Source organism: Vigna angularis, chromosome 2 (assembly GCF_016808095.1).
Source record: "Vigna angularis cultivar LongXiaoDou No.4 chromosome 2, ASM1680809v1, whole genome shotgun sequence".
Lineage (NCBI taxonomy): Eukaryota > Viridiplantae > Streptophyta > Magnoliopsida > Fabales > Fabaceae > Vigna > Vigna angularis.
The window spans coordinates 30,087,123-30,114,980 of record NC_068971.1 but is presented as its reverse complement, the minus strand read 5'-3'; the positions used below and the strand labels follow the sequence as shown (position 1 = coordinate 30,114,980).

Genomic DNA, 27,858 nt, shown 5'->3' with positions numbered 1-27,858 from the left:
TAATGAGTTTGTTGTTGTTTGGTGGGAGAGGGAGAGAGGGGTGTTGCTGCTGTTGTCGGACTTTTGATTTTTGTTAAGAACCCTAATTATTTTCAAATATAAAAAATCGCTAATCTGATTTCATAAATGAAAGCAATGTGGAACACAAGTGGCATCAGACCTTTAGCCACCTCATAAGGAAATCTAACGTCATTACTTTTTAAGGACTAAAAATACAAGTTTTAAAATTAAGAGGATTAAAAGCAATCAAAGTTTCGAGTAGGGAGTAAACCCGAAACCGTGTGATACTTAAAGGACGAAAAACATATTTAACCCTTTATAGTTTTATGGTTTTATAGTTTTATGGTTTTATAGTTTTATGGTTTTATAGTTTTATAGTTTTATAATTTTATAATTTTATAATTTTATAATTTAATAATTTAATAATTTAATAATTTAATAATTTAATAATTTAATAATTTAATAATTTAATAATTTAATAATTTAATAATTTAATAATTTTATACTTTTATAGTTTTATAATTTTACAATTTTAAAATTTTATAATTTTATAGTTTTATAATTTTATAATTTTATAAATTTATAATTTTACATTTAAAATTTAAAATTTTATAATTTTATAATTTTATAGTTTTATAGTTTTATAATTTTATAATTTTATAATTTTATAATTTTATAATTTTATGATTTTATAATTTTATAATTTTATAATTTTATAATTTTATAGTTTTTATAGTTTTATAGTTTATAGTTTTATAGTTTTATAATTTTATAGTTTTATAGTTTTATAATTTTATAGTTTTATAATTTTATAATTTTATAACTTTATAATTTTATAATTTCATAATTTAATAATTTTATAATTTATGCCAGTTGCCCTTTTCACTCTTTGTCACATTGGTTTTCTTTTTATTTATGGGATTAAGTGATTGACATTGATTGAAATCAAAATTAGAGTTCTTAATTATCACTACTTATTTATGATTAGTATTATATTATTTTCAATTAAACAATACTAGTTAAAATATATTCGACTAATTAATGTAAAATAAATTGGAGTTACCATTTACTTAATTATAGCCAAAGCCTTTTACAAAACTTTTGAAGTAGTTAATTTCTTTTGTATATGATGTGTTATTTGAACTTTTGATACATGGAAAAAGTGATGCTTTTTTTACTAAGTTAGAATTTCTCTTATTTGATATAATTTAAAACTATTTTGTTTGTTAAATTGTAAAGGCTTTTATGAAAGCATGGAAAGACGCATGCAATGCAAGTAATGGCACTCCAACACTTCTCATACCCAAAGAGAAAAGTTTCATGCTGCAGCCTCTATTGTTCAGTGGTCCCTGCAAGCCTGCAATCCTTCACATTAAGGTTAATAAATACCTTTCTTATTTTATAATCTTTTATTTTAAATATCTTTTTAACTAAATTATAAACCATTCAATCAATGTATTTTAAGAAAGTTATGAAAAATATTTTCTCTAATAAACTGCCTGTCACAACAATATTATAATTTATTGTAAAATTTCGATTATATTATAATTTATTGTAAAATTTCACATAATATTTTAGGTTACATCCATCAAAATTAAATGCTTCGTAATTTAGTTTAAAAACTAAACACAAAACATATATAATTCTAATATTTTCAACACAACTAAAGAATAAAAAATTGAGTACTTTAAATTTTAAATAAAATTTTAAAAGGATAAGAAGACTGCTCAGATAATTTAAAATAAAATTAATATTTGAATCGATGTAATACTTCGTATAAATGTCTAATTTTAATTTTATGACTAAAAATCATATAAAATAAATATTTATCTGTGCATAAATTATATTCTAATTGTTCCAATTTTCATTGAAAAATATCTAAATTTTGATGATAAATAATGTGAGACAACATATATTTTTATGAAATAAATTTATAAGTAAATTTTAAATTAAAAGAAAAGGTTTTACGGAAATCTTCATAAAATAAAGAAGGTTGAGAAAAACCCTACACCCGCCATGGCACGCTTGTCTCGGTCCTCCGCACCGCGCCTCCTTTACGCGCTCTGCTCCACCTCGTCGCGGTCCCCGGCAGCGTTCCTCCTGGGCGGCTCCTTCCAGCTCCGGCAGTTTTCGGCCGGTAACGTGGCGCGTTCGAAGTTGGAGAAGGATCCATGGTGGAAAGAGTCGATGGGGAGGCTCCGCAACATCGGTATCTCGGCGCACATCGACTCCGGGAAGACGACGCTGACGGAGCGGGTTCTTTACTACACGGGTCGGATCCACGAGATCCACGAGGTTAGGGGCAGGGACGGCGTTGGCGCCAAAATGGACTCTATGGACTTGGAGAGGGAGAAGGGAATCACAATTCAGTCTGCTGCCACATACTGCACTTGGAAGGACTATAAGGTTTGACTTTGTTGCTGTATATCTCACTGTTGGATTGAAGTAGTTAGATAAAGTTGGGGGAGTTGATTATGCTTGTTGATTTCTAATTGAATTAAATTGGATTGAATTTTGAGGTGTTGTTAGCAAGGTTTTAAGAAATGGTAGGAATTTGGATTATATGGTCGCAAGGGCCTGGTTGGAGAAGTTAAGCTAATTTTAGCTTCGGAGAAGTTAATTTTCTTCTTTTTTTTTTCTCTGTTAGAAGTCCTTATATTGAAGAGTTATATGTAAAAATATTTATACCGTCATTCAATTACAGATTTTACGGCGGTGTTGAATTTTACAATAACTAATGGTTTAAGATTCTGATTGGTTGAAAGAGTTTAAAAATTGTTCTAGTGACAATGTGTATAATTTAAGCTTCTTTTTACATTTCCAATAAAATTTGAAGAGATGAAGAGTTTGTAACGTTAGCCAAGTTCAAATTGAATCGAATTTTGAACTAATGGAAAACAAGAAAAATAAAAGGAGAATTTAGATTTGTCCATTTGAGTGCTGCTGTTGCTACTAATTTTATTATTAGTATTAATTATTATGATTACTTATTGAGTTTTAATCAATTTTGAAGTGGTGGTAGTGAGGTTATGGAGTAACAGGAATCAGAGTTTGGACTTTGGGTGTTGTTATTATTATCAATATCAATGTTAGCTGTGGTTATGATTATTTATTACTTGTGAAAAGTAAAAGATTGAAGAGTTACTCTGTATTCCTTTGTGCATGATTGAAATGGTAGGGGAATATAGTGAAACCGAAAATTGGTCTTAAATCAAAGCAAATTGTATCTTGAAGTCAATCAGAAATGTTGACAATTTGATGGACAACTTGTTTTTCTTGCTTGTAGTATGTCTATAAGGTAACTGATATATTCTTCTAGCCATTTGAGGAAATGTATTTTTTCCTTTCTTTATCTTGCATATAATTTATATTTAATATCCTGGGTACTGTGTTGTTGCAGATTAACATTATTGACACACCTGGTCATGTTGATTTTACCATTGAGGTTGAGAGGGCTTTGCGTGTCCTTGATGGTGCCATTCTCGTTCTTTGTAGTGTTGGTGGGGTGCAAAGTCAGTCCATTACTGTTGATCGGCAAATGAGAAGATATGATGTTCCAAGACTTGCATTTATCAATAAACTTGATCGGATGGGAGCAGATCCATGGAAAGTGTTAAATCAGGTGCTTTTGAAATTTATGGAAGGCATTGTAGACAACACGATCTTTGTTCATGTGCCATGTACACAATTTTAGTTATTCCCCTTGTTAGGGATATGAGTTGATTATATTAGAGATATGCTTTGATTACATTAAATTGGTAGATATGATTTGATAGAGAAATATCTTACCAAGTATTTCCGATGATTTGATATTGAATTTTGTCCATCATTTATTGTATCCCTTTTACATTCTAAATAAGAATACTCATGTGTGTACCCAACACATGGCATTCAATATATTTCTTCTCGGCCTCTTCCTCCTCAACATGGTACCAGAGTGGTACCATCCTCCTTGATCTAAATCCTTCCAACACCACTTTTACTGTTCCGGTGGTGTTTGAGAAAGTGGGTATTTTAATAAAGTTGGTTTTCAAATTCTCTCACAGGTGTTTCTTTATAAACATTGGTCATCAATAAAATTCATCTGTGACCCTGTTTTTTATATGCAGAGGCTATCCTATCTTAATATTGATATTAGCATTATGCAAGTCAAACGTTTAGTTTTATGATTTATTGACCTCTAGATTTATTTTATACTAACCCTGTGCATTTTAAAAATTCTCTCTGCCTTATTTAGATTTAAAATTGTTATCTTTCTGAGAGAATTTTTTGTTTTATTTTTGTTTTTTTATTTTTCAGGCTAGATCTAAGCTTCGACATCATAGTGCTGCAATGCAAGTTCCAATAGGTTTGGAAGAAGATTTTAAGGGACTTGTTGATCTTGTGCAGTTAAAGGCCTACTATTTTCATGGTTCAAGTGGGTAAGTTTCAAAACCTTCTGCATTTTGTGTTCCTATGTAGAAGTCTCCTCTTGCATTATTCTTTTACTTACACTATTGGTGCTTATTGCAGTGAAGAAGTTGTCTCTGAAGATGTGCCTGCAGATATGGAAGCATTAGTGGCAGAAAAAAGACGTGAACTTATAGAAACTGTTTCAGAAGTTGATGATAAACTTGCTGAAGCTTTTCTTGGCGATGAGACCATATCAGCTGCTGATCTTGAGGTGTGTAGAACATTTATTATTTTAATAGTATTTTTGTTAAATGTTTGATTCATTGAGTCACATGAATCATATTTGTTCTACTAAGCTCTATCAATTAGTTTCTTAGCCTGTTGTCTTAAAATACGGAGGACATGATGGTTTGAGCATCCTAGATGTGCATAAAAAAAGTAAGGCATATATATCTGTAGCTTGTGATGGAGAAAAGGCATTATTTTAAAAGAAAATCTATTCAGAGTCCCTATTTTCCCTGGATTAATTTATGCTAACACAGTTTAGTGCAGTTCATCTGAAAATTATAATAATGTTTGTACGTTAATGTTTTAGATTTGCCATTTGCTTTGCCCTTTGGTAAGAGTGAAACAGATTTTTTACAGTCAACAGCAGTACTACTCTCTCCTTTATCATTATCTGTGATAACAGAGTAAAGAAGGGTAAAAGGGTATAGAGATAAGTTTGAAAGGTTAACTAGGCATGAAAATGAAGTGGATTGACATCATTAATTATTTGGACTTTGGTTTGTGTACCATTTGCTAAAGTGAGCAAAAGCCCCTGGTCTAGTTGGAAGCAAAAGGATTTATTTCCAAACATAAAGAGAAGTCTAGGAAAAAGAATAATGGGTTACTGGTTTGAGCTACAAAAGTGACAGGTTTAGTGGTCAACATGTGTGCTTTGTGTTTGGATATATTCATTATTCTAAGGGACAGACGGGAGACTTTGTTAACCGAGTTAGATGGGATAAATTTAGCACCCAAATATATGTGGTAAATTTTGAGTCAGGTAGAATGCGTAGAAGTTGACTCATTTATTTTCAAAAAAGATTTCACTATAGTTGAGACATGCAACTATTCTCACTTTCGTCTTATAATTCCCCCCTACATATATCTCTCAAAGTCAAAATATTGTGATCTTTTAAGTTATCATGTTTTATTTTTTTTTCTAAAATTTATAAATGCATCAATTTTTAGTTCTAGAAATTAATGTTGATATTAAAGTTGTCATTTAATTTATTATATTCTACGTATCTCTCTCTCTATACACACACACAAATATATATAAATATATATATATATATATGTATGTATTCTAGAAATATTTAGTGTTATATACAGGATATGTTAGCCTCTATCCCAGACATCCTCCCTCAACATTTATTTTTGAATAGTTTCACTATTGTCACTTAATATCTTTTTGTGCGTAGGAAGCAGTTCGTAGGGCTACCATAGCACAGAAATTTATACCAGTATTCATGGGTAGTGCTTTCAAAAACAAGGTAATCATTGAATTACTTTCCATTTGTGTGTTTTTCCTCTGTAAAATGATGGAAGTTATTGCTTTTAGTCTGTATATTGCTGCATAGATATTACCTTTATTATTCTCTCACCTTTATCTAGTTAATGCAGTGTTATTTTTTTTTCCGTGAGTGACTTAATGTTGTGATTTTGGTGTAATTTAGTTTGGGTCTGTGTATTATGTTTGTAATTGAGGACTTGTTTGGGAAAACAACTTAATTAAGGGCTTATAGAATAAGTGCATATAAGTACTTATACATAAGTTCTTTATATAATTGAAAAGGAAATATGTTAGAGAAACTGATATGATATATTTTATTATTTCTATCTAGTATAAATCTGAATGCAAAGGAGCCTTTATAGAAGCTACCCTTTAAAGCAAAAAGACGAAAACACCCTAGACAGATTTACCAAAGGGGACAGCTGGAAATAACAAAGCAGAGAGAGAAACAGTGTAACAAAAAGACAGATAGAGAAAACAAAATCTCTTATTTTCTTTTATTCTAATAAAATAGAGTACAACATTTTTCATGTAAGTTATAAGTTGTTTCCATTAACTATTCTGGGTATCATAAGCTATTTTATATGTTTTTTCAAATGCTTAAACTAGTAATTATGTCAGAAATCCATAACAAGTTGCAAATAAGCTCTTTCAAATGCACATTGAATTCATTTGAAGCTGTGTTGCCAGCAACCTAGTGTTATACACATTCAACTACCATAATGGTGAGTGTGTATATATGATCCATCATAAATGTCATGCCACATTAGGCTTTTTGTGTCTGATAATATTTTGGACCAAAGCTTAACTTAAATTCTGATTACCTTATGACCTTAATAATTAATAATATTATTTTTTAAATTAGCTATTTTATAAATCATTCCCTTGCAGTGGTTTTGAAGTGGAATGTTTTATATATGTAATCACATTACAGTATCCTCTTCTTTTCTGAGCATCTCTGAACTCCTATCTATTTCTCTTTTGAAAGCTGGGAAGTTTTTTTTCTTCTTTATAAGGGTTTTGTTCCAGAAATTGTGACATATTTTTGTTTATTTGCATTCTGTTAATATTTCCCCTTATGCATTTATCTGTACTAACTCAAGTGCAATGTTGCTTGTATTGCCCTCTTATTATGTAACATAATGAGCATTCTTTATGCTTTCTTAAATTGATACTCAATATTGATTGTGTAAATGATACTATTTTAATTATCTATGCATCCAGGAAAGTGACCTTGCTCTCAATTCCCATGCATTCAAGATTTCATCCTACTCATTTCTCGTTAGTGTTGTTACCTTCTATCTCATATTTTTAATCATCTGTTGCTGGTACAGGGGGTGCAGCCACTTCTGGATGGTGTACTTAGCTATTTGCCATGTCCAATTGAAGTTAGTAATTATGCGCTTGACCAAACTAAGAATGAAGAGAAGGTACCTGATTCATTGAAAGTTGATCTGTCTTGGTTTATTAGAATGTAGTTATTGTGATTGTCATTTTAAGTTTTAAATAAAAGGCCATATTTTTGAATCATGAATTATAGATGTAGTATTGAAATGATAAAATTTACTTTGAACGTGTTCTATGTAATGAAATGTAACTCCATTCAAATAGTGAAAAAAGTATCAATAGTGACATGATAATGCATGCATGTGATCTTTAAGAAAAAAACATAATATTGCATGAACTTTAATATTTTATGTAATTACCCAAGAAGAAATGCAATACGAAAATAAAAATTGTCATAATCGAGATTCATATCATGTAAATATAACTCACTGTCTTTTAAAGGAATACTAAATTAGAAACAGTTGGGAATAAAAAGAGAATATAAAATTGGAGGGCATACAAGATCCCTCTTGTGATCTTCTATTTATAGTGATAGAAACTGATACAATGGAAGATGAAAGATCAAAAGACTACCCTAGATTCCGAGGTGCAACTCATAGAGTGCACTAGACTTCTAGGTACAAGACTAGGTACTAATCATGATTTACAACAGATAAATGGTTCCCAATGCACTACTTATTACTTATTTCAACAGAAACCTTTTAAAAGAAGACTAAATTAGAAATGTGTAGGATCCTCTTGAGAAAAAAAATTGTCAATTGAAATTTTTTTTATGATTGGAGGATGTAGTTGGGTATTCAGAGGTATGGTAACGTGGTTGGCTGTATGTGAGCTTGAAATTTGTTTGAAAGGAATAGAAGCAAATTTTAAATTGAGGTTGTGTCAAATCTCACCTAACTCTTCGTAGGGCTAGAGGATACAACTGTCATAGTGACAGGTGGGTGAATAACTGAACAGAAAAGCAACTAACTGACCCACTGTCAAGTGATAGCTATGTAACTAACTGATTGAATAACCGCCTAAAAGATAGGAGGACTTCTTTTATAAAATATTCACACACTGGACTTTCATGCAACTTGCTTGTATTCTTTCAAAAACATTTACTGAATGAAATAACATTTGTGGATGATTCATGCAAACTCATGATCTGGAGATATACAGTCATATTGGTTTGCGATATGCCTGCATGTTTCGGTTACACTTTTTTATGTTGCTATTTATTGAGTCATTGTAATTTTGTCTTCTTATTTAGGTTGAGTTGCTTGGATGTCCCGATGGGCCACTTGTGGCATTGGCTTTCAAGTTGGAGGAAGGCCGGTTTGGTCAGTTAACATATCTGAGGTACTTGTCACATTCAGAGGCTGTTAACCCATTTCAAACTATTTTTCAGCTTATCTTTTGATTTCAATTTATGTTAACCTACATTATGTATAAGTTAATTGTCCTTGTTTTGTTTTGGCTGAAGAATATATGAGGGTGTAATTCGGAAGGGTGATTTTATTGTTAATGTAAACACCGGCAAGAAGATCAAGGTAATTTTATAGCTCTTCACTGTTCTAGCTTGAACATTTTTTTGTCTTCATCACGAGTGTTTTGCCCTGTGGACCTGATTTTCTATGTTCTATATTCATGTTTGTTTTTTTTTCTCTCTCCTCGTGTTCATATCCAAAATAGGTACAAGTCATTGAATATTTTATTCAATATTTTTTTTTTGAAGACCATTCTACGACAGTATTAGTTCAAGTGTTGTCTGTTGTTGTGATGTTAATTTAGTTTAATTTTAAAGGAAATCCTGTTAGTTCATGGTTTTAAATCTCAAAGACTATGTGCATGGATTCAAACTTTTACTAGATACTGTCATACATGCATTAAGGAACTCATCCTACATTGAAAGGTATTTTATTGAATTTAACCACTCATCTTACAATGAACCTTCCTGCATCTTCTTGTCGGAGGATGTTTAGATCTCTCTTCCTTCTTTTCTTGGATATTTATAGAACGTCCAAAGACACGGAATTAATAAGTGGACTGTCTAGTAATCCTTAAAAAGCTAAACAGTGCAACTAAGATTGGTCCTGGTCTTAGATTTTATTAGCCATGTACATGGCAGGATACATAGCAAATCAGTGTCAAATTTGTTGGTGACTCCAACAGCAAGACAGTGGCAAATTGGTTTTTGTGTGGCGGTCCATTGTGGCCGCATTGGCCATCACAGAATGGTGTCATGAAATGGCCGCTTTTCCTGTTTTTTCTTTTATTGTTGTTTTACTTTGTTTTCTGTTTTTTTCCTCTCTTCTGTCTTATTTATCCTCTCTCTTATTTTACAGTAGTTTTCTTTTTTCTGTTGTTTTTTATCTTCTATTTTTATCGTATTTTTTTTTGAATTTTCTTTTTGTTTTTCTGTTCTATTTTTCTTTACTTCTCTACTTTTCTTTTCTTTCTGTTTTATTTTCTTTTCTATTTTTCTCTACTCTTTTCTGTTTTTTTTTTCTGTTTATTTTTTTCATTTTGGTTTCTTTTTCACCTTTACTGTTTTTTAATGTGGTAATTAACCTTTTTTTTCCTTTTACTTTAACGAAACCCTAAATCTACTGTCAACAACTGATCAAGCCAGTTCAAGACCATCTAATAGAAATGACCCAGGTTGGAAATATTGTCATCCTTTGTGTTAGATGTTAAGATGTGTGTCTTTGTTATTTGGGCTTAGTCTATTCTGTATTAAGGGCATTGGCCCATATCTTACAATATAAATAAACTACCCTATGTGTAGTCTAAATACACAAGGGATATTTTCTCCCAATCTTCTTTATTTCTCACATGGTATCTAGAGCACAAGAATAGTTCCAGTCAACTCCACGGTCTCCGGCATCCATCACTGGTGCTGTTGTCGCAGTCGCCGCCGCTGCCGCCGCCGCTGCCGTCGTCGCAGTCGCCGCCGCTGCCGCCGCCGCTGCCGTCGTCGCAGTCGCCGCCGCCGCCGTCACCGGACCGTCGCCGCCGTCGTCACCGGACCGTCGCCGCCGTCGCCGGAGTTCCAGAATCGACCGGCGACCACACCATCGGAAGCGTCTCGGCCGGGCGACCACCGTCGTACGAAGATCGCGGCGATCGGACCTCTCACGCGCCTCCACGCGACGCCGCAAGAGTCGTCGCTGCCGCCGCTGCCGCCGCGCGTGCCGGCGCGTCGCCGGAGATTTCCACCGCCGATCAGCACCGCCGTGATCGCCTCCTCGCCCTCTTTCTGGATCTGTGGTCGTTGCGTCAATCAGAGCACTTTGAATTTTTAGGGTTTCTCCCTCTCCATGGCTGCCCAACTTGATGATCGGAGTCAGTCTTGCCAATCAGGTAAAGGACGTCCAAAATGTGACCACTGTGGCAAGCTAGGCCACAAAATTGATAGATGTTATGCGCTTCATGGACATCCTCCTCGACCTATAGCAATGGCTAATTCTGATCCACCTCTCCCATCACCGTCTGCAGACCATCCTACATCAAATCCCATAAATAACCCTTTACTCTTTCAGGAATTTCTCAGATGGTATGAGGACCGTCAGCACTCTAGTTCCACTACATCTGCTTCTATTACACGCACAGGTACTCCTTTTGTTGGTCTGACTCACTCTCTCGGATCTTGGGTCCTTGACTCAGGCGCCACCGATCATATCACTGGTAACAAGTCCTTGTTTTCTTCCTTGTCATGTCCGGTTAATTTACCCTCGGTAACGATGGCTGATGGGTCTAGAGTCTCATCTCGTGGTATTGGTACTGTTCATATTTTTCCCTCCATATCCATTGATAATGTACTTTATGTCCCTGGGTCTCCGTTTAACTTATTGTCCGTAAGTCGTCTAACTCGTTCCCTTAATTGTGTTATTTCTTTTACCAAAGATTTTGTTTGGTTGCAGGACCGGAGTTCGAAACACATGATTGGCACAGGATGTGAGTCTCATGGCCTATATCATCTCAGCCCTTCTCCACATGCTGGCGTAATCATGGAGTCACCATCCCTTCTTCATGCTCAGTTAGGTCATCCCAGTCTTGCCAAACTGCAGCAACTTGTTCCGAGTCTGTCCAAATTATCAAGTTTGTCGTGTGAGTCTTGTCAGTTACATGCTGGCGTAATCATGGAGTCACCATCCCTTCTTCATGCTCAGTTAGGTCATCCCAGTCTTGCCAAACTGCAGCAACTTGTTCCGAGTCTGTCCAAATTATCAAGTTTGTCGTGTGAGTCTTGTCAGTTAGGTAAACATACTCGTAGTTCCTTTCCTCGTAGTGTTTCACAACGAGCGTCATCCCCCTTTTCATTGGTTCATTCTGATATTTGGGGACCTAGTCGTGTTACATCAACTTTAGGATTTCAGTATTTTGTTACCTTTATTGATGACTATTCCAGATGTACTTGGTTGTTTCTCATGAAGAATCGTTCTGAGTTGTTTTCTATTTTTCAAACCTTTTTCAATGAAATAAAAACTCAGTTTGGGGTTTCTATTCGCACTTTACGCAGTGATAATGGCCGTGAATACCTTTCTCAACAGTTTAAACATTTTATGGCTTCTCATGGCATTCTTCACCAAACCTCATGTGCTTATACCCCTCAACAAAATGGGGTGGCTAAGCGCAAGAATAGACACCTTATTGAAACAACTCGTACCCTTCTCATTCATGGTCAAGTACCCTCACGTTTTTGGGGTGATGCTGTTCTCACGGCATGTTATCTTATCAACCGCATGCCATCTTCCGTCCTAGAGAACAAAATCCCTCATTCTATCTTATTTCCTCAAGACCCTCTGCATCCATTACCTCTTCGAGTTTTTGGGTCTACATGTTTTGTTCATGATTTTAGTCCTGGTCTTGATAAGTTGTCTCCTAGGTCTCACAAATGTGTCTTCTTAGGATTTCCACGGTCACAAAAGGGCTATAAGTGTTTTTCCCCTTCCCTCAATCGTCATTTTATCTCTGCTGATGTCACTTTTGATGAGTCTTCTTTTTACTTTTCACATCTATCTTCTAGTTCTGTACCTCTCCCTGTTACTGTTGATATTCCTCTTATCTGTGATCCTCCTGGTGATGCTCCACCCATTTTGTCTTCTCCTTCTTTAGACTCTCATTCACCACAGGATCATCCTTCACCTCCACCCCTTCAGGTTTATAGTCGCCGTAATTGTCTCCCTCATGACTCACTTCCGGTGCCGCCTCATGTGTCTCCTCCGGCTCCAGCAACTGAGTCTGACTTGCCTATTGCCCTCCGTAAAGGTATACGCTCTACCCGTAACCCTTCCCCCCATTATACTGTTCTTAATTACCACAGATTATCTCCATCTTTTTATACTTGTCTCTCATCCATTTCTTCTGTGTCAATTCCCAAATCTGTGGGTGATGCCTTAACTCATCCTGGTTGGCGTCAAGCTATGATGGATGAATTAAGTGCTTTACAGGAAAGTGGAACTTGGGAGCTTGTCCAATTACCATCTGGAAAGTCTGTTGTTGGTTGCAGGTGGGTGTATGCTATCAAGGTTGGTCCTGATGGCACCATTGATCGTCTGAAAGCTCGACTGGTTGCCAAAGGCTACACACAGATTTTTGGTTTGGATTATGGTGATACTTTTTCTCCAGTGGCAAAAATGACCTCTGTTCGCCTGTTCATTGCCATGGCCGCTCTTCGACAATGGCCTCTTTACCAACTTGATGTCAAAAATGCTTTTCTCAATGGTGATTTGCAGGAAGAAATTTATATGGAGCAACCGCCTGGCTTTGTTGCTCAGGGGGAGTCATCTGGATTGGTATGTCGTCTTCGCAAATCCTTATATGGCCTAAAACAGTCTCCTCGGGCCTGGTTTGGTAAATTCAGTTGTGTTGTTCAACAATTTGGTATGTCTCGCAGTGAAGCGGATCATTCAGTGTTCTATCGCCACTCGAGTGCTGGATGTATCTATTTAATAATGTATGTCGATGATATTGTTCTCACAGGAAGCGACTATCTTGGCATCTCTCAGATGAAACAACACCTTTGTCATCATTTTCAAACCAAAGATCTTGGCAAACTCCGGTACTTTTTGGGTATTGAAGTAGCACAATCCAATGATGGTATTGTCATATCTCAGAGGAAGTATGCGTTAGACATCTTGGAGGAAACAGGGTTAATGAATTGTAAATCTGTTGAGACACCTATGGACCCTAACATCAAACTCCTACCAAATCAGGGGGAGCCTTTCTCAGATCCTGAACGGTACAGAAGACTAGTTGGTAAATTAAACTATCTTACTGTTACGCGTCCTGACATTTCCTTCGCAGTTAGTGTGGTGAGTCAATTTCTAAACTCCCCATGTGAAGACCATTGGGATGCAGTTGTTCGTATACTGAAGTATATTAAAAGATCACCTGGAAAAGGTTTGCTATATGGCCCTAACAACGATACAAAGATCGTTTGCTATTCAGATGCTGATTGGGCTGGTTCCCCTTCTGATAGGAGGTCTACTTCTGGATATTGTGTCTCTATTGGTAGCAACTTGATATCTTGGAAAAGTAAGAAGCAAAGTGTTGTGGCAAGGTCGAGTGCAGAAGCAAAATATAGAGCTATGGCATCAGCTACTTGCGAGCTTGTGTGGCTTAAACAATTGCTTAGTGAATTGAAATTTGGAGATGTCACTCACATGATACTTATATGTGATAATCAAGCTGCTCTCCATATTAGCTCTAACCCTGTCTTCCATGAGAGAACCAAACACATTGAAGTTGATTGTCATTTCATTCGAGAAAAAATCATATCCGGAGATATCAAGACTGAGTTTGTTAACTCAAGCAACCAGTTGGCAGACATATTCACTAAGTCCTTACGAGGACCTAGAATTGATTATCTTTGTAACAAGCTTGGAACATATGATTTATATGCTCCAGCTTGAGGGGGAGTGTTAGATGTTAAGATGTGTGTCTTTGTTATTTGGGCTTAGTCTATTCTGTATTAAGGGCATTGGCCCATATCTTACAATATAAATAAACTACCCTATGTGTAGTCTAAATACACAAGGGATATTTTCTCCCAATCTTCTTTATTTCTCACACTTTGCATGAATAAAACCTAAATACTACAATTTGTAATTATTGTGAAAAATTTATGAACTGAGAAATTACAAGAGCCAAAGGACATCTAATGGCAAAAGAGGACAATGTTGCACCTTGTCCTAAAGCTCCAAAAAATGTTAGAGAAGAGCTCTGGAAATTAGTTAGGGAGACTGCATTTTAGTTCCCTAAAGGCAAACTGGATTTTACTTATTTTTATTCACACACATATAATATATATATATATATATATATATATATATATATATATATATATATATATATATGAATGTATTTTTATGTATGTATATTTATGAATAGATGGATAGATATCTTTTTTTGGTTGGCAATGCTTCTGTCGTAACCTATTATGGCATCTGATATACTTCCATAAAGGATTTTTGAGTTACCGATAGTATCCATTATCCAATATTTTTCTGCATTACATTCCAAGATTATTGTGAATGTGTGTTTGAATCCTTTCTTTTATCTAATGTAGGTTCCACGCTTGGTTCGGATGCATTCTGATGAGATGGAGGTTTGTTGAATGCTCCTGGAATTTTTTTTTTTAATTGAACATAAACTGCTGGGGTTTTTGTCTTTGGCTATATACGTCTGAAGAATTTGAATATATTCAGTTATTCTATGCCATTTTCTATCAACTTCTAATTGGGTTTTCTAACTATCTGCAGGACATTCAAGAGGCTCATGCTGGGCAAATAGTTGCTGTATTTGGTGTTGATTGTGCATCAGGTTATTCTTTTATCCTTGGTTTAACGTATACATATCTAGATTGCTGAAAAATTCCATGGTGCTTCACAACTTTGAAATGTTCACTACTATTAATCGATTAATAGTTATCAAAATTATCAAATATTGAATTTGATAATAATTTTCAGTTTGACCTTTGTGTATGTTAGAATATTTACCCTAATTATCATGATTATATTCATGATTATATTGTGTCTAGAGTTACCCTATTTATCATGATTATATTGTGTCTAGAGTTACCCTATTTATCATGTATTCTTGTATCAATTTATTTTTATAAATAGAAGATTATGAGAGGGATCAATTAAGCCCTCAAGAATTATTTTACAGTTTCAATCCTAACGAGTTCTAAGTGGGCATTCTATTCTTCTATTCCACCCGCTATCGGGCCGTTATCGGACCACCCAATTTCTACTATCACGCACAAGATGTCTATACCTCGGCGTGAAGGGGTGTGTTGGAAGTCCCACGTCGACTAGAGATAAGGCCAAATTATAATATATAATTGAGTGCAAACCTCACCTTACAAGTCGATTTTGTGGGGTTGAGTTAGGCTTAAACCCACCTTCTAATGCGGTATCAGAGCGGTTGTCTGAGTCTCTTCCTACTCTGTCTTTGTTGCCGTCGGTGGCCAGCGCCGCCATTGGCGGCCTTAAAAATTTCATCTTTTCTTAAATACCTCAATGAGCAGTCATCTTCTGGTTTCTATCTAGTCTCCAAACCCTAGTTGCTGTTCGCAATCGTCTGGTACTGTTTGCCGCTGTCTGGTGTCGTTTGCAGTTGCCTGACGTCGTTTGTCGTTGTCCACTTGGCACTATTTTTCCACTATGAGGAGTTGTCCACATAAGTTTGTCACCATCAACCTCTGTTTATTGTCATTCCGACGTCGTCCGCTAATGCCCGCCATCGACCACCGCCACAGTTTAGTCCGACGATCAATGGATCTGGATCGCCTCCTTGAGCCATGATCAACCATGCCTGTGTCGAGGGCTAGTTCTCATCCAAGCACTGCCACATGCGCCACATCTGTTCAACCTCCGTCGCCACTGCCGTCTCGTTTTCTCTGGCGAAGTTAGGGGTTTTGTGCGCATCAAGGAGCGCAACCCATCCCTGGTTGTTGCTGCCATTCGTCTCGCTGGACTGAAAGAAAAAAATATTCTTTGTTTCAGCATTGTTCCTTAGCCTCTTTAATGTATGTTTAGCTTTGCATATTGTAGCAGCTGTGATGTTCCTGATGACTTGTGTCATTTATTTATAAGTCTCCAAGGAGAGTCAATGGTATTAGTTGGTTAACACCAAGGAATTTCAACACCAAAGTCGTAGGTTGAAGGTTCCTCATGGCACGAGGGGAGTCTATTTCTTTCAAGATTCAGAATCTTAGTCAAACAATTTCACCCGTCCCTTTTGTATCCTTTGATGAATAAAGGAGACCATTATGATTTTTCACCTTCACGATTTGTCATGGGTGCGTCGTCATTTCCGTTGTTTGCCGTGAGGGGAGTATGTTTCCTGCCACTGCAATATGTTTCCAGCCACTGCATGCCCCATCAGTGATGGTAGTCCCTGCAGTTTTGTCCTTTTAGTAACTGCAAGCCCCCATCACCTCGTTAGTCAGTGATGACAGTCCTTATAGTTTTGTCGCTTCCTGCCACTACAGGCCCCATCAGTTAGTGATGACAATTTAGTCCCTGCAGGCTCCATCAGGCAGTGATGGCAATTTAGTCCCTACAGGCTCCATCAGTCAGTGATGACAATTTAATCCCTGCAGGCCCCATCAGTTAGTAATGGCAATTTAGTCACTGCAGTGAGAGAGAGTATGTTTCCAGCCACTAGTTAGACACTAGTCAGAGGCCCCAACAAGTCAGAGATGACAGTCTCTGCTTTTAGCCACTACAGGCCCCAATTAGTCAGAGATGGCAGTCCCTGCAGTTTTGTCGGTTTCAGCCACTGCACGCCCCAATTAGTCAGGGATGGCAGTCCCTGCAGTTTTGTCGCTTTCAATCACTGCAGGCCCCAACTAGTCAGGGATAGCAGTCCCTGCATTTTTGTTGCTTTTAGCCATTCAGGCTCCATCCTTACTGGCAATCTAGTCTTTGCAGTTTGTCGTTGTCTTCCACTCATCATTCACTTTTGATGGAAATCAACTTTGTCAAAGTCATCCTACTTGAAGGTTCATGGTGCTAGATGAAGTTTCGTGGTTGTCCAATATTATTATCCATAAGCTTATGAGGAGTCTCTTTGGTTATGCTGGTTTGGGAGTCCAATTTTGTTTATAGACATTCTCTCTTGATGGTCTGAAGCATATGTGCATCTTGTTCGAAGCCAAAGTTACCATGTCTATTGTCTCGACATTCGAGACAAGTTCATTTTGTTGGAGTGAGTTTATTTATTCCAAGCTTGGTACATTACATACAATTTGTATGCTCCAGCTTGAAGGGGAGTGTTAGAATATTTACCCTAATTATCATGATTATATTGTGTGTAGAGTTACCCTATTTATCATGATTATATTGTGTCTAGAGTTATCCTATTTATCATGATTATATTGTGTCTAGAGTTACTGTATTTATCATGATTATATTGTGTCTAGAGTTACCCTATTTATCCTGATTATATTGTGTCTAGAGTTACCCTATTTATCATGTATTCTTGTATCAATTTATTTTTATAAATAGAAGATTATGAGAGAGATCAATTAAGCCCTCAAGAATTATTTTACAGTTTCAATCTCAAGTTGGTATCAGAGTCATGGTTAGAGCCTATCCTAGCGAGTTCTAAGTGGACATTCTATTCTTCTATTCCACCTGCTATCGGGCCGTTATCGGACCACCCAATTTCTACTCACGAGATGTCTATACCTCGGCGTGAAGGGGGTGTGTTGGAAGTCCCACATCGACTAGAGATAAGGCCAAATTATAATATATAATTGGGTGTAAACTTCACCTTACAAGCCGGTTTTGTGGGGTTGAGTTAGGCTTAAACCTACCTTCTAACAGTGTACAATCACCTTGTGTGTCTGCCCTGTCAGCAGAATGCAGAATGATAAAAACCACTTTCTTTATGCCTCTCCATTTATTCTGTCTCGTTTTATTTTCCTTTTTTGTGGGGATCTATTGTCTACATCATTGAATGTGAGTTAGTAGTGTTACTATTTTTTAACTAAATCTTCTAGTGGTTTCTGGATTATATAACCTGAAGATTTGTTGTTGGGGCATTTGTTTTCCATTTATTATTAATTTCTGGCTTTATTTTTTTTTCATTTTGAGTATATATTTGTTTAACATTTGTCTTGACTATCAGGAGATACTTTTACTGATGGTTCAGTTAAGTACACAATGACTTCCATGAATGTTCCTGAGCCAGTGATGTCGTTAGCTGTTCAGCCAGTCTCTAAAGATTCAGGAGGACAAGTGAGTAGAGTATTTTATGTAACACATCAACCCCTGCTCCAGCTTGGAGGTTTATCACATGATTGGCTTTCCCCTTGAATTGCTTACAGTTTTCAAAAGCTTTGAACCGCTTCCAGAAGGAAGATCCTACATTTCGTGTTGGCTTGGACCCGGAGAGTGGGCAGGTAATCTTTAATTACTTTATCAGTCTTTCAAGTAGCAATGACATTATTCTCATCTTGATATTAGTAAACTTCTGTTGTTAGACAATCATTTCTGGAATGGGAGAATTGCATTTAGATATCTATGTTGAACGCATCAGGAGAGAGTATAAGGTACCATTTCCTCCACATTGTTTTCTCGTTGATGCTGTCTAAATATTTGCTTCTTCTTCTGTTTAATTCATCTGTCTTTACCTAAGGTTGATGCTTCAGTTGGAAAGCCCCGTGTTAACTTCAGAGAAACTGTTACTCAACGGGCTGATTTTGACTATCTGCATAAGAAGCAAAGTGGAGGGCAAGGTCAATATGGACGGGTAATTGGGTAAGTATTTACTGTTCTTTCCTGTTTTATTTTCTGAAAATATTATCTTTGCTTCAAGATAAATTTATGTGCACACGTTTGGGTAGCACTCCATATTCCCCCCACTTCCAACATCTTTTGCATTTGGACATTGAACTCTTGGCTAAATATATGAGTAGTATTGTTTTTCACACATAGGACTTTGAATATTCTTTCTTTTTTCATGTGCTCATTAAAATCATAAAATAGTTATTCAGGGATTGTAAACTTTAAACAAGAATTTCCCTGTCAGATATGTCCCTGTGTATGAACAAAACACCCTTAGTCCCCTGCAGATTAAGTTCCCTCTTAGTTTCTTTGTAGTGCTTGTCTATTTTTGAGTGATTTCTGGGTTGGATTTTAGGAAAATGCCAGGCTGTGCTCACTTGGTGTTGATTTTCTATTTATCTTGCATTAAGATTGTCAAACTATAAGAAAGAGAGACATTAAGTTGAAATCTTATGTTTTTGAGACACAATGGATGCTTTATTTATATTGAGAAAAAAGGTATCAATAAATGCAATAAATAGAAGATATTTCATATCCTCTAATGATAAAAATATGACATGAGAATAAATAAAAATGTCTCAAATACGCACGAACAGATAGATGATATATGTTTAATTTGGTAGAAATTATTTGTGGTTCCACTTGTTCTGTGATCTCCCCTCAATTTCTTGATGTGTATTCTATTCAACGTGTTTGCAGGTATATTGAACCACTTCCTGCAGGGTCATCAACTAAGTTTGAATTTGAAAACTTGCTTGTTGGTCAAGCTATTCCATCAAATTTTATCCCCGCAATTGAGAAGGGTTTCAAAGAAGCTGCCAATTCGTGAGTAAAATGTTAATGTTTCCTAATCATGTATTCTAAGGTCTAATTTCAAAGATAATTTTTGTGATTTGTCATGTAGTGTGTTATCCTCTATCAAATAACAATCTACGTTTTTGTTTGGTTTATACAATTTGGTATTTCTTGTACGATCAATCTTATATTTGTTACGGCATCTCAATTTCTCTCTTCCACACAGTGGTGCCTTAATTGGACATCCAGTTGAAAATCTCCGAGTTGTCTTGATAGATGGTGCCGCTCATGCTGTTGATTCCAGTGAACTTGCATTTAAGTTGGCTTCTATCTATGCTTTTAGACAGGTCCTTTTATTTCTGTTATCCAGATTTCTTTTCCTAAATAACAATTCACACATATTCTCCCTGTAATCATATGTTGATTCCTTCACATGCGATGGTCTAAATCTTTGATAATTCGTTGTCATATTTGTAACAGTGCTATGCAGCTTCCAGACCGGTTATATTAGAACCTGTTATGCTTGTTGAGCTGAAAGTACCAACAGAATTTCAGGGAGCCGTTGCTGGTGACATCAACAAGTGAGGTTTATACTTTTTTAAAAGGATATTGTAGTAACTTTCAAAATTCTGACAGTTTTATAACTCATGTAAAGGAGGAAAGGTGTGATTGTTGGAAATGATCAGGAAGGAGATGATTCTGTCATCACTGCTCATGTAAGTACCTTACAAGTCTCTTAATAATATTTTAACTTTTAAATACTTTGTAGTTAGCTATGGTTGTCCAATGGAGAAACAACAATAGCCGTGAGGAGAAAGGGAATAAAAAACAAAACATAGTTGTTAGGGGGTTGTTAGGTTGTTGTAGTGTTTGTTGGGGGAGGGTTAGCTATATAAGGAGTGAGGGTGTCATGGGACAGACACGTTTTTGGTTGTATCTTTGTTGTTGACAGGATTTGCTACATCCTGTGTGAAGGGAGGTTGGTCCCTTGGATGTTTTAGAACATATTCTTTGTTTCCAGAATAATAATATAGATTTTTCCTTTGTTAGTGTGTGTATTGTGTGATCTGTAACCAAACCAGAGAGAATTCTGGGTTGCCACCAGGAAACCTAACAATTGATCCCTGCCGGATCAAGAAAGAGAAGCATGGAAAGGAGAGTTAGCGCATTGGAGAGAGTGGTAGAGGAGGAACTAAGGGAGGAATCCAGAGGAAATTTCCAAGAACTTAGAGATATGATGAAAGTTCTGATGTGTAAATCCAAGAACCAGGATAGGAAACCAGGAGACAGTCAAGGTTCGGTTAATGGGGATAAAATAGGAAGAAGGGAGGAAACTGAAGAACAATGGGAGGAAGAAAAAAAGGAAAATCAGAAGTGCTGGATGAAAAGAGTAGAACTGCAAACCTTTGAAGGGGTGGACCCGATTGGGTGGATATCAAGAGCTGAAAAGTTCTTTGAAGTCTAGAATGTCTCATCTAGAGAAAAGATTAGGTTGGCCTTCATTAGTATGGAGGGAGGAGCAAGCCATTGGTTCAGGTTCTGGAAAAAGAAAACCAAGAATCCTTCTTGGGAGGAACTAATAGACTCTTTGAAGAGGTTTGGAGGAAGGAACAAATGCTCAGTTTTTGAGAAACTGGCGGCTGTAAGGGAGAAGGGGGAAGTGGAGGAATATATCCAGGAATTTGATATGTTGGTGGCCCAAACAACAACAGAGTTGACTGTTGTTAGGATATTTATCCTATTTTATCATCATTATATTGTGTCAAGGGTTACCCTATTTATCATGATTATATTGTGTTAAGAGTTACCCTATTTATCATGATTATATTGTGTCTAGGATTACCCTATTTATCATGTACTTTTGTATCAATTTATTCTTATAAATAGAAGATTGTGAGAGGGATCAATCAAGCCCTCTAGAATTATTTTATAGTTTAATTCTCAAGTACTGTAGAGCAATTGTTGGGGTACTTCTTCGCAGTTTGGACTAACTTCTCAAAAACAAAACCTCTAACTCTTCCTCCGAACCCCCTTATCAATGCCTCTTTCTCTTCTTTCCAAGAAAGGTTCTTGGTTTTATTTTTCTAGGGCCCTGAACCAATAGATTGTGCCTCCCTCCATGCAGCTGTAAGCCAACCTGAGCCTCTCCTTCTCTATGACATTTTGGATGTCAAAGAACTTTTCTACCTTAGTGATCCACCCCAACGGGTCCAGCCCCTCAAACCTGGGCAATTCTACCCGCTTCCTCCAATTCTGTTCACTCGTGTCTTCCTCCAGCTTTTCTTCTGAACTCTCTTTCTGTCCTTTCATGATAGATTTCTCACTTCTTTCTAAGCCTTTCATGTGAATCTTGATTTCTTGCATATTTCTTCTCCATTCTGTCATGCTCATTTTCGGTTCGCTGGTCCTCCTCTCCAAGGTATTGTCTCTTCCTTCCATCACACTTCTCTTCCAAAGATCCAACACTCCTCTCCTAAGGATATCCGGCAGGCCTCTCCCAAGCGGATCCGGCAGGTCAGACCAATTGATAGGAACCCATAATTGAAAAGAGACAAAAGAGTAATATTCTTTATTATATAGACTGTATAGAACACAAAATAGGAGAACACTCTCCTCCAAGGGTTTCCCACTTCACAAAGAGCCAAAGCTCAATCTACAAGAATACTCTAAAGCTGTCCTCTCTACCAGACCCCCCTTGCCTTCTTATAAAGGCAACTCACTTCTAACTACCCAACAACAATTAATTCCTAAACTGTTTTCTCTCTCCTACACACCTATTACCCATTATAACCTATCATTATATCCTATCAGAAGACCACCAGTTGGTGCTGTCACGACATCTTATTACAGACCACCAGTTGGTGCTGTCACGACATCTTATTACAACAACTGGAAGGTTTGAAGGTAAAGGAGAGCTTCTACCTGTTTGAACTAAGAGGTGTGGACCTGCTTTTGGGAATAACCTGGTTGGCTTCACTACGGAAATCAAGATAAATTGGAGAAACTTGACTATGAGTTTTGGTCAAGGGGAAAGGAAGATGTTGAAAGGGGGACCCCACGCTGACCAAGAGGGTAGTTACCCTTGAGGCGCTGTTGAAAGAGACAGAGATTGAGGCTGTCACGTTAGTATGGAGTTTGGGGAAGACTCAATTGGATGAAATGGAGAAGGGGGAGGAACAATTGACCCCATGCCAGTGCACAGAACTGGAGGAGATTTTGGGGGTCTATGAGGAGGTATTTGAGGAATCCAAAGAGTTACCACCTAGTAGACACTTGGATCACAAAATTCCAATCAAAGCTGAGTGGATCCTATCAATGTGAGGCCTTATCGGTACCCTCACCTCTTGAGCTAACTCTTATAATGTTTGGAAGGTTTACATATGTATGCATTGTTAGTGTGCATGGGTATGAATGTGTAACATGTTTTGGTGGCATCCAGTATCACGTGAGACCCTGAAGCACGCATTAGGAAAATATGACTTTGGTTCTTGATGTGGTTCTAGACGATCCTCTGAAATTGAAATATGCCAACTAGCCGTGACAGTTTCTACCTTGAAGCCTTGATTAATCAGTTGCTAGATCTTAAAACTACAGTTGAGGGTATGCTCTAATGTTTAGATGCAATTATGGAGTTAACGGGGTCTTATATTGTAAAATTGTTATTTCTGAAGATTGTACGTCCTCTGTGCCATGAATATTTACTGGTTGTATTTGTTGTATTATGTTTGTTTGAAATTTATATGTAGTGTGTGAACCTTTAGCCATAACTTATTCATTTGTCATTGTTAAATTGGTTGCTGTTATTAATTATTTCAGGTCCCTCTTAACAATATGTTTGGGTACTCGACAGCTCTTCGTTCAATGACACAGGTTAATATGACGTCACTCGAGAATATTTCTTGTTTTAATGTTAATTTATATTTGATTTTTAATTTCCTATTGGTTCTTTAATAACTGCAGGGTAAAGGTGAATTCACAATGGAGTACAAGGAACATTCACCAGTTTCTCATGATGTACAGACGCAATTGATAAACACGTACAAGGGCAGCAAGGCAGCTGAATAACCAGCTTTAGTCGATGTGCACGGTCAAAATATTTATGACAACATTTATCCAAAAAGGGGGACAATAATATAGATAAGGTTTGTTTCATTTTTTTGGCTCAACCAATTTTGGAATGCAAATAAAAGTTGCTGTAATTGTGATCGGGTAGTAAATGGTAGCTTCAATATACAAGTTACACAAGATCGTATTTATAGATGAAGATGCTCGTATTTGAGCTATTAGATATGTAACTTTATGCTCATTACCGCACTTCCATCCATTCCCGAATTTTGTACCTACTGGTTTGGATTTAGGGAAGGTAGGTTTGTTGATTGATGGCTTGGAGGGGAACGGGACAAGTGGGGTTGGGATCCCAGAAAAGCCCTTTTATCAGTGATTTTTTTAGAGCCTGGCTTTAAATTTTATTTTTAATGTTTAAGAAGAAGTTCAAATGTTTGGTTAGATTAAATTTATTATTAGTATTTTTATCATTATATATTGTTTTTATACAATTGATTTATTCTTTTCACTTGTAAGCAAGCCGGCTGAAATTTTTATCTCCTGCCCTTCATTCACTTTAATGTCAATCTTCCTTTTTTTTCCTTTTACTTAGCATCATCATGTTGGCCTGTATATTTATATGTTCGGATCAAGTTTTGCTTAGTCCCATGCTAGGTTTTGAAGGAATGAAGTCAGGTAGATTGATTTCCCCCCCTTTTGAAAATAAATAGTGGGAAATATTAGGTTACATGTCATGTAATATTTCAGGATTAATGACTTTTGTCAATACTCAAATCCATTTGCTCAAATCTTGAAATATAAAACTCAATTTCTTAGAATTTTACAAGTTGTTTAAGCTTTTGATTAAAGTGGTATTAGTTCATTAATTTAATAATGATGGTAACGACAATTAAGTGTCTTATGATTCTGGAGAGGTGCTGTATTATTTCGTGTGCTCATTCCGTAAATATGAAGTTCATTACCAGGTATCATGAAAAGTCAATTTCACAGCGAATTGAGTTTCTAACCTACTCAAGTCATCCTTGAACTTCATATCAAGAGCATTAGGCACAACTTGTTCCTTTCCTCCATTTGATTTATCTTTTTCTCTCTTTATATTTATTGCTAGGTTGTTGATTTAGATTTGGTTACTTTGGTTTTAGTTACTCTTGCTGTCGAGCTTTCTCTTTATTTTTTCTTCTTATCGTATTTCCATTTCTGTAAGGTTTATCGACTCTATTTAGTGTCTGGAATATAATATTTTAGTCGGTTGCTATGAACGTAACTAGAACAACTTGGTAGGCTAAATGTCAATCTCTTTGGTTGGCTCTTTTCCACGCGGGGTTAGGAAATAATAAATATCCAGCAAAATAATATGTGCCTGAGTAAAGTTTCTTTTCATAATTTCTCCTTTAATCAAGCAAAAAATATTATATTATTAAATACCGCAAAAGAAGAAAATGGAACTGGCAAATACAATTATATCCAAAGTTACTCATTTTAAGTAATCTAATCATATTAATAATGATTAAATAGATATAAAATAATCAAGGATTACAAACCCCAATTTTAAATCTAATAATCAATTACAAATTTGGGTATTTGACACCAGACAAGACATATATAAGTAAAAAGAAAGGGAAATATTTTGAATGTTTTACTGGAAGGGGTTTCTGTATCTTCAACAAAAACATTTTTGTGACTTAGATGAGGAGTTAAAAAAATCAAATATTATGTTTAATATCCTATTATTTATAAATATTGTGATTTATAATATTAATTTTCTTTTATGTTGTAATATTATAATAATTACTCATCAACCTCTTATTTAGAAAAGTATTTGCATGTATTATTATAGGATTTTGATTGTACATTATTAAGTGTATTTAAGTAATACATGATCAATGCAAATCATGATATATTTCAAACAAACACTCTTGATCCATAACTACAATCATCATGTCATCTGCTGCTGCCAATTAGAATAATGATGTACATTCTACAATCTTTGTCAAGTTGGACAAAGATAATTATCTACTATGAAAATCTCTAGTCTTACCAACGATTAGAGGATGTAAACTTGATGGTTATATACTAGGGACAATAGAATGTCTAGACTAATTCATTGTTGCGGAAAACACGACAACAAAAGTCAATCTTAGCTATGAGGATTGGCATGCCCATGATCAATTGCTTCATTCTGCAACTTCCAAACAACTTTGGGATGAAACTCAAAGCCTTGATAGTGCATACACCAAATTAAAAATCACCTATTTGAAATTTGAATTTCACAACACATGTAAAGGAGACATGAAGAGGGAACAATATCTTGGTAAGATGAAAAATCTTGTTGACAAGTTAAAGTTGTTGAGATTGGTATCGCATAGTAAAACGTTTAAAAGAGCGTGTAAACGGTCAATAACCAAGAAAGGAGGGGTGAATTGGTTCTTTTTTAAAAATATGATTTTCTTTCGCAACTTTTATCGAACAATTTATAAGCAAGAGTTATAGAGTTGAGGAAAATCACACAGGATTTTATCCTAGTGCAAATCAACAGATTCTATGTCTAGTCGTTAGTCACTATAAACAGTGATTAACCTTTTTCACTAAAAATTAATATCATATTACAAACAAAATAATGCAAAGATTTAGAAACAGAAAACACCTTCCTTCGACACACGATGGAAAGAACCCAGCTCAATCAACTTGAAGAGAACCGCTTGGACCTTATACGTAGTAAACAAGCTTCTCCTTTTGACAAAACTTGATTGAACTTTCTCTAAGGCTTGAGAACTTCCTCAGAACAATTTTGTATTCTCAAAAGGCTTAGTTTACCTCTTAAAGGTTTAGGAAATGTGTATATATGGGCCAGGGGTCAAAAAGCAAAAAACCTACTCCCAATTGCTAGTGATAATCAATTACCATAAATGATAATCGATTATTTGAGGACGTTATAGGGTTTTAGAAAACGTGATAATCGATTATCCTTAGTGATAATCGATTATTGCCGCATCCTGGACAATATCAAACCAAGTAGTGATAATCGATTATCCTTAGTGATAATCGATTATTGTCGTGAGTAACTCTTTTCTGTTTTAGCCATCGATAATCGATTATTCTTTTAGATAATCGAGTATGGACGTAAGGAATCACTAGATATGAAACTTCTAAGTGCTTTTTAAAAATGCAAAGAGATTCTTATACAATGATATCTACAATGAATGCTTTTAACATTGATAATAAAGATTCTTCAAGTCCTCAAGAGTATCATCATCAAAATCACTTCAAGACATTAATGCTCGTCATTGGTAACAGTGTCCCCCTTTATGATGATGATAAAAAATCTCTTTGTTAAAAAAAATTTCTGTTTATCTGCATAATTTTAAACTTAAAAACATCATAACGATGTTAGTAGCTTTAAGTAATAACAACTCTTATTATAATGTTTCTCCGCCTTTTTGATCATAAACAAAAAGGTTGCAAGATAAGAAAACTTAAAACTTTAAAGATAGGAGACTCCCCACAAAATTTGGTCCCCTTAACAACATAAAGATACAATCCAAAGATAAGAAAACTTTAAATTTCATAAAAGGCAAGTACATAAATACATTAAAACATAGATTCAAAGCTTGAACAAAAGTACAATAGAGTTTTAGAAAGGAGGAGTTAGAGGATTATCAGGAGGTTGAAGGTTAAAATGATTCTCAAGATTTTCTAGCCTAGTATCAAAATCCTCTAAGCGCTCACACACATAATCATGGTGAGATTGATGCATCTCCATGAGTTCTTGATGCCTTGTTTGATGAACCATACTCATCTCTTCCATTTGCCTTGAGAGATTGACAAATTGCTCTTCCATGGACAATGATGAGGAGGAAGGAATGACTTAAGGACCAGCTATAGAAGGATCAACTTTACTTACTAGTTTTGTCA

General features: G+C 35.8%; 1 protein-coding gene across 1 annotated transcript; it reads left to right on the top strand.

The window, feature by feature from the left end:
- Positions 1–1,970: 1,970 nt before the first annotated feature.
- Positions 1,971–24,187, top strand: LOC108327480 (elongation factor G-2, mitochondrial). The gene is made up of 20 exons (XM_052872407.1): positions 1,971–2,406; positions 3,401–3,622; positions 4,300–4,421; positions 4,513–4,663; positions 5,862–5,933; positions 7,288–7,383; positions 8,553–8,641; positions 8,766–8,832; positions 14,856–14,894; positions 15,049–15,109; positions 18,428–18,537; positions 18,627–18,701; positions 18,783–18,851; positions 18,938–19,059; positions 19,786–19,911; positions 20,108–20,228; positions 20,362–20,462; positions 20,537–20,597; positions 23,698–23,751; positions 23,842–24,187. Exons 1-20 carry the CDS (start codon positions 2,017–2,019, stop codon positions 23,944–23,946), a joined length of 2,253 nt encoding a protein of 750 aa, XP_052728367.1. The 5' UTR covers positions 1,971–2,016; the 3' UTR covers positions 23,947–24,187.
- Positions 24,188–27,858: the final 3,671 nt, after the last annotated feature.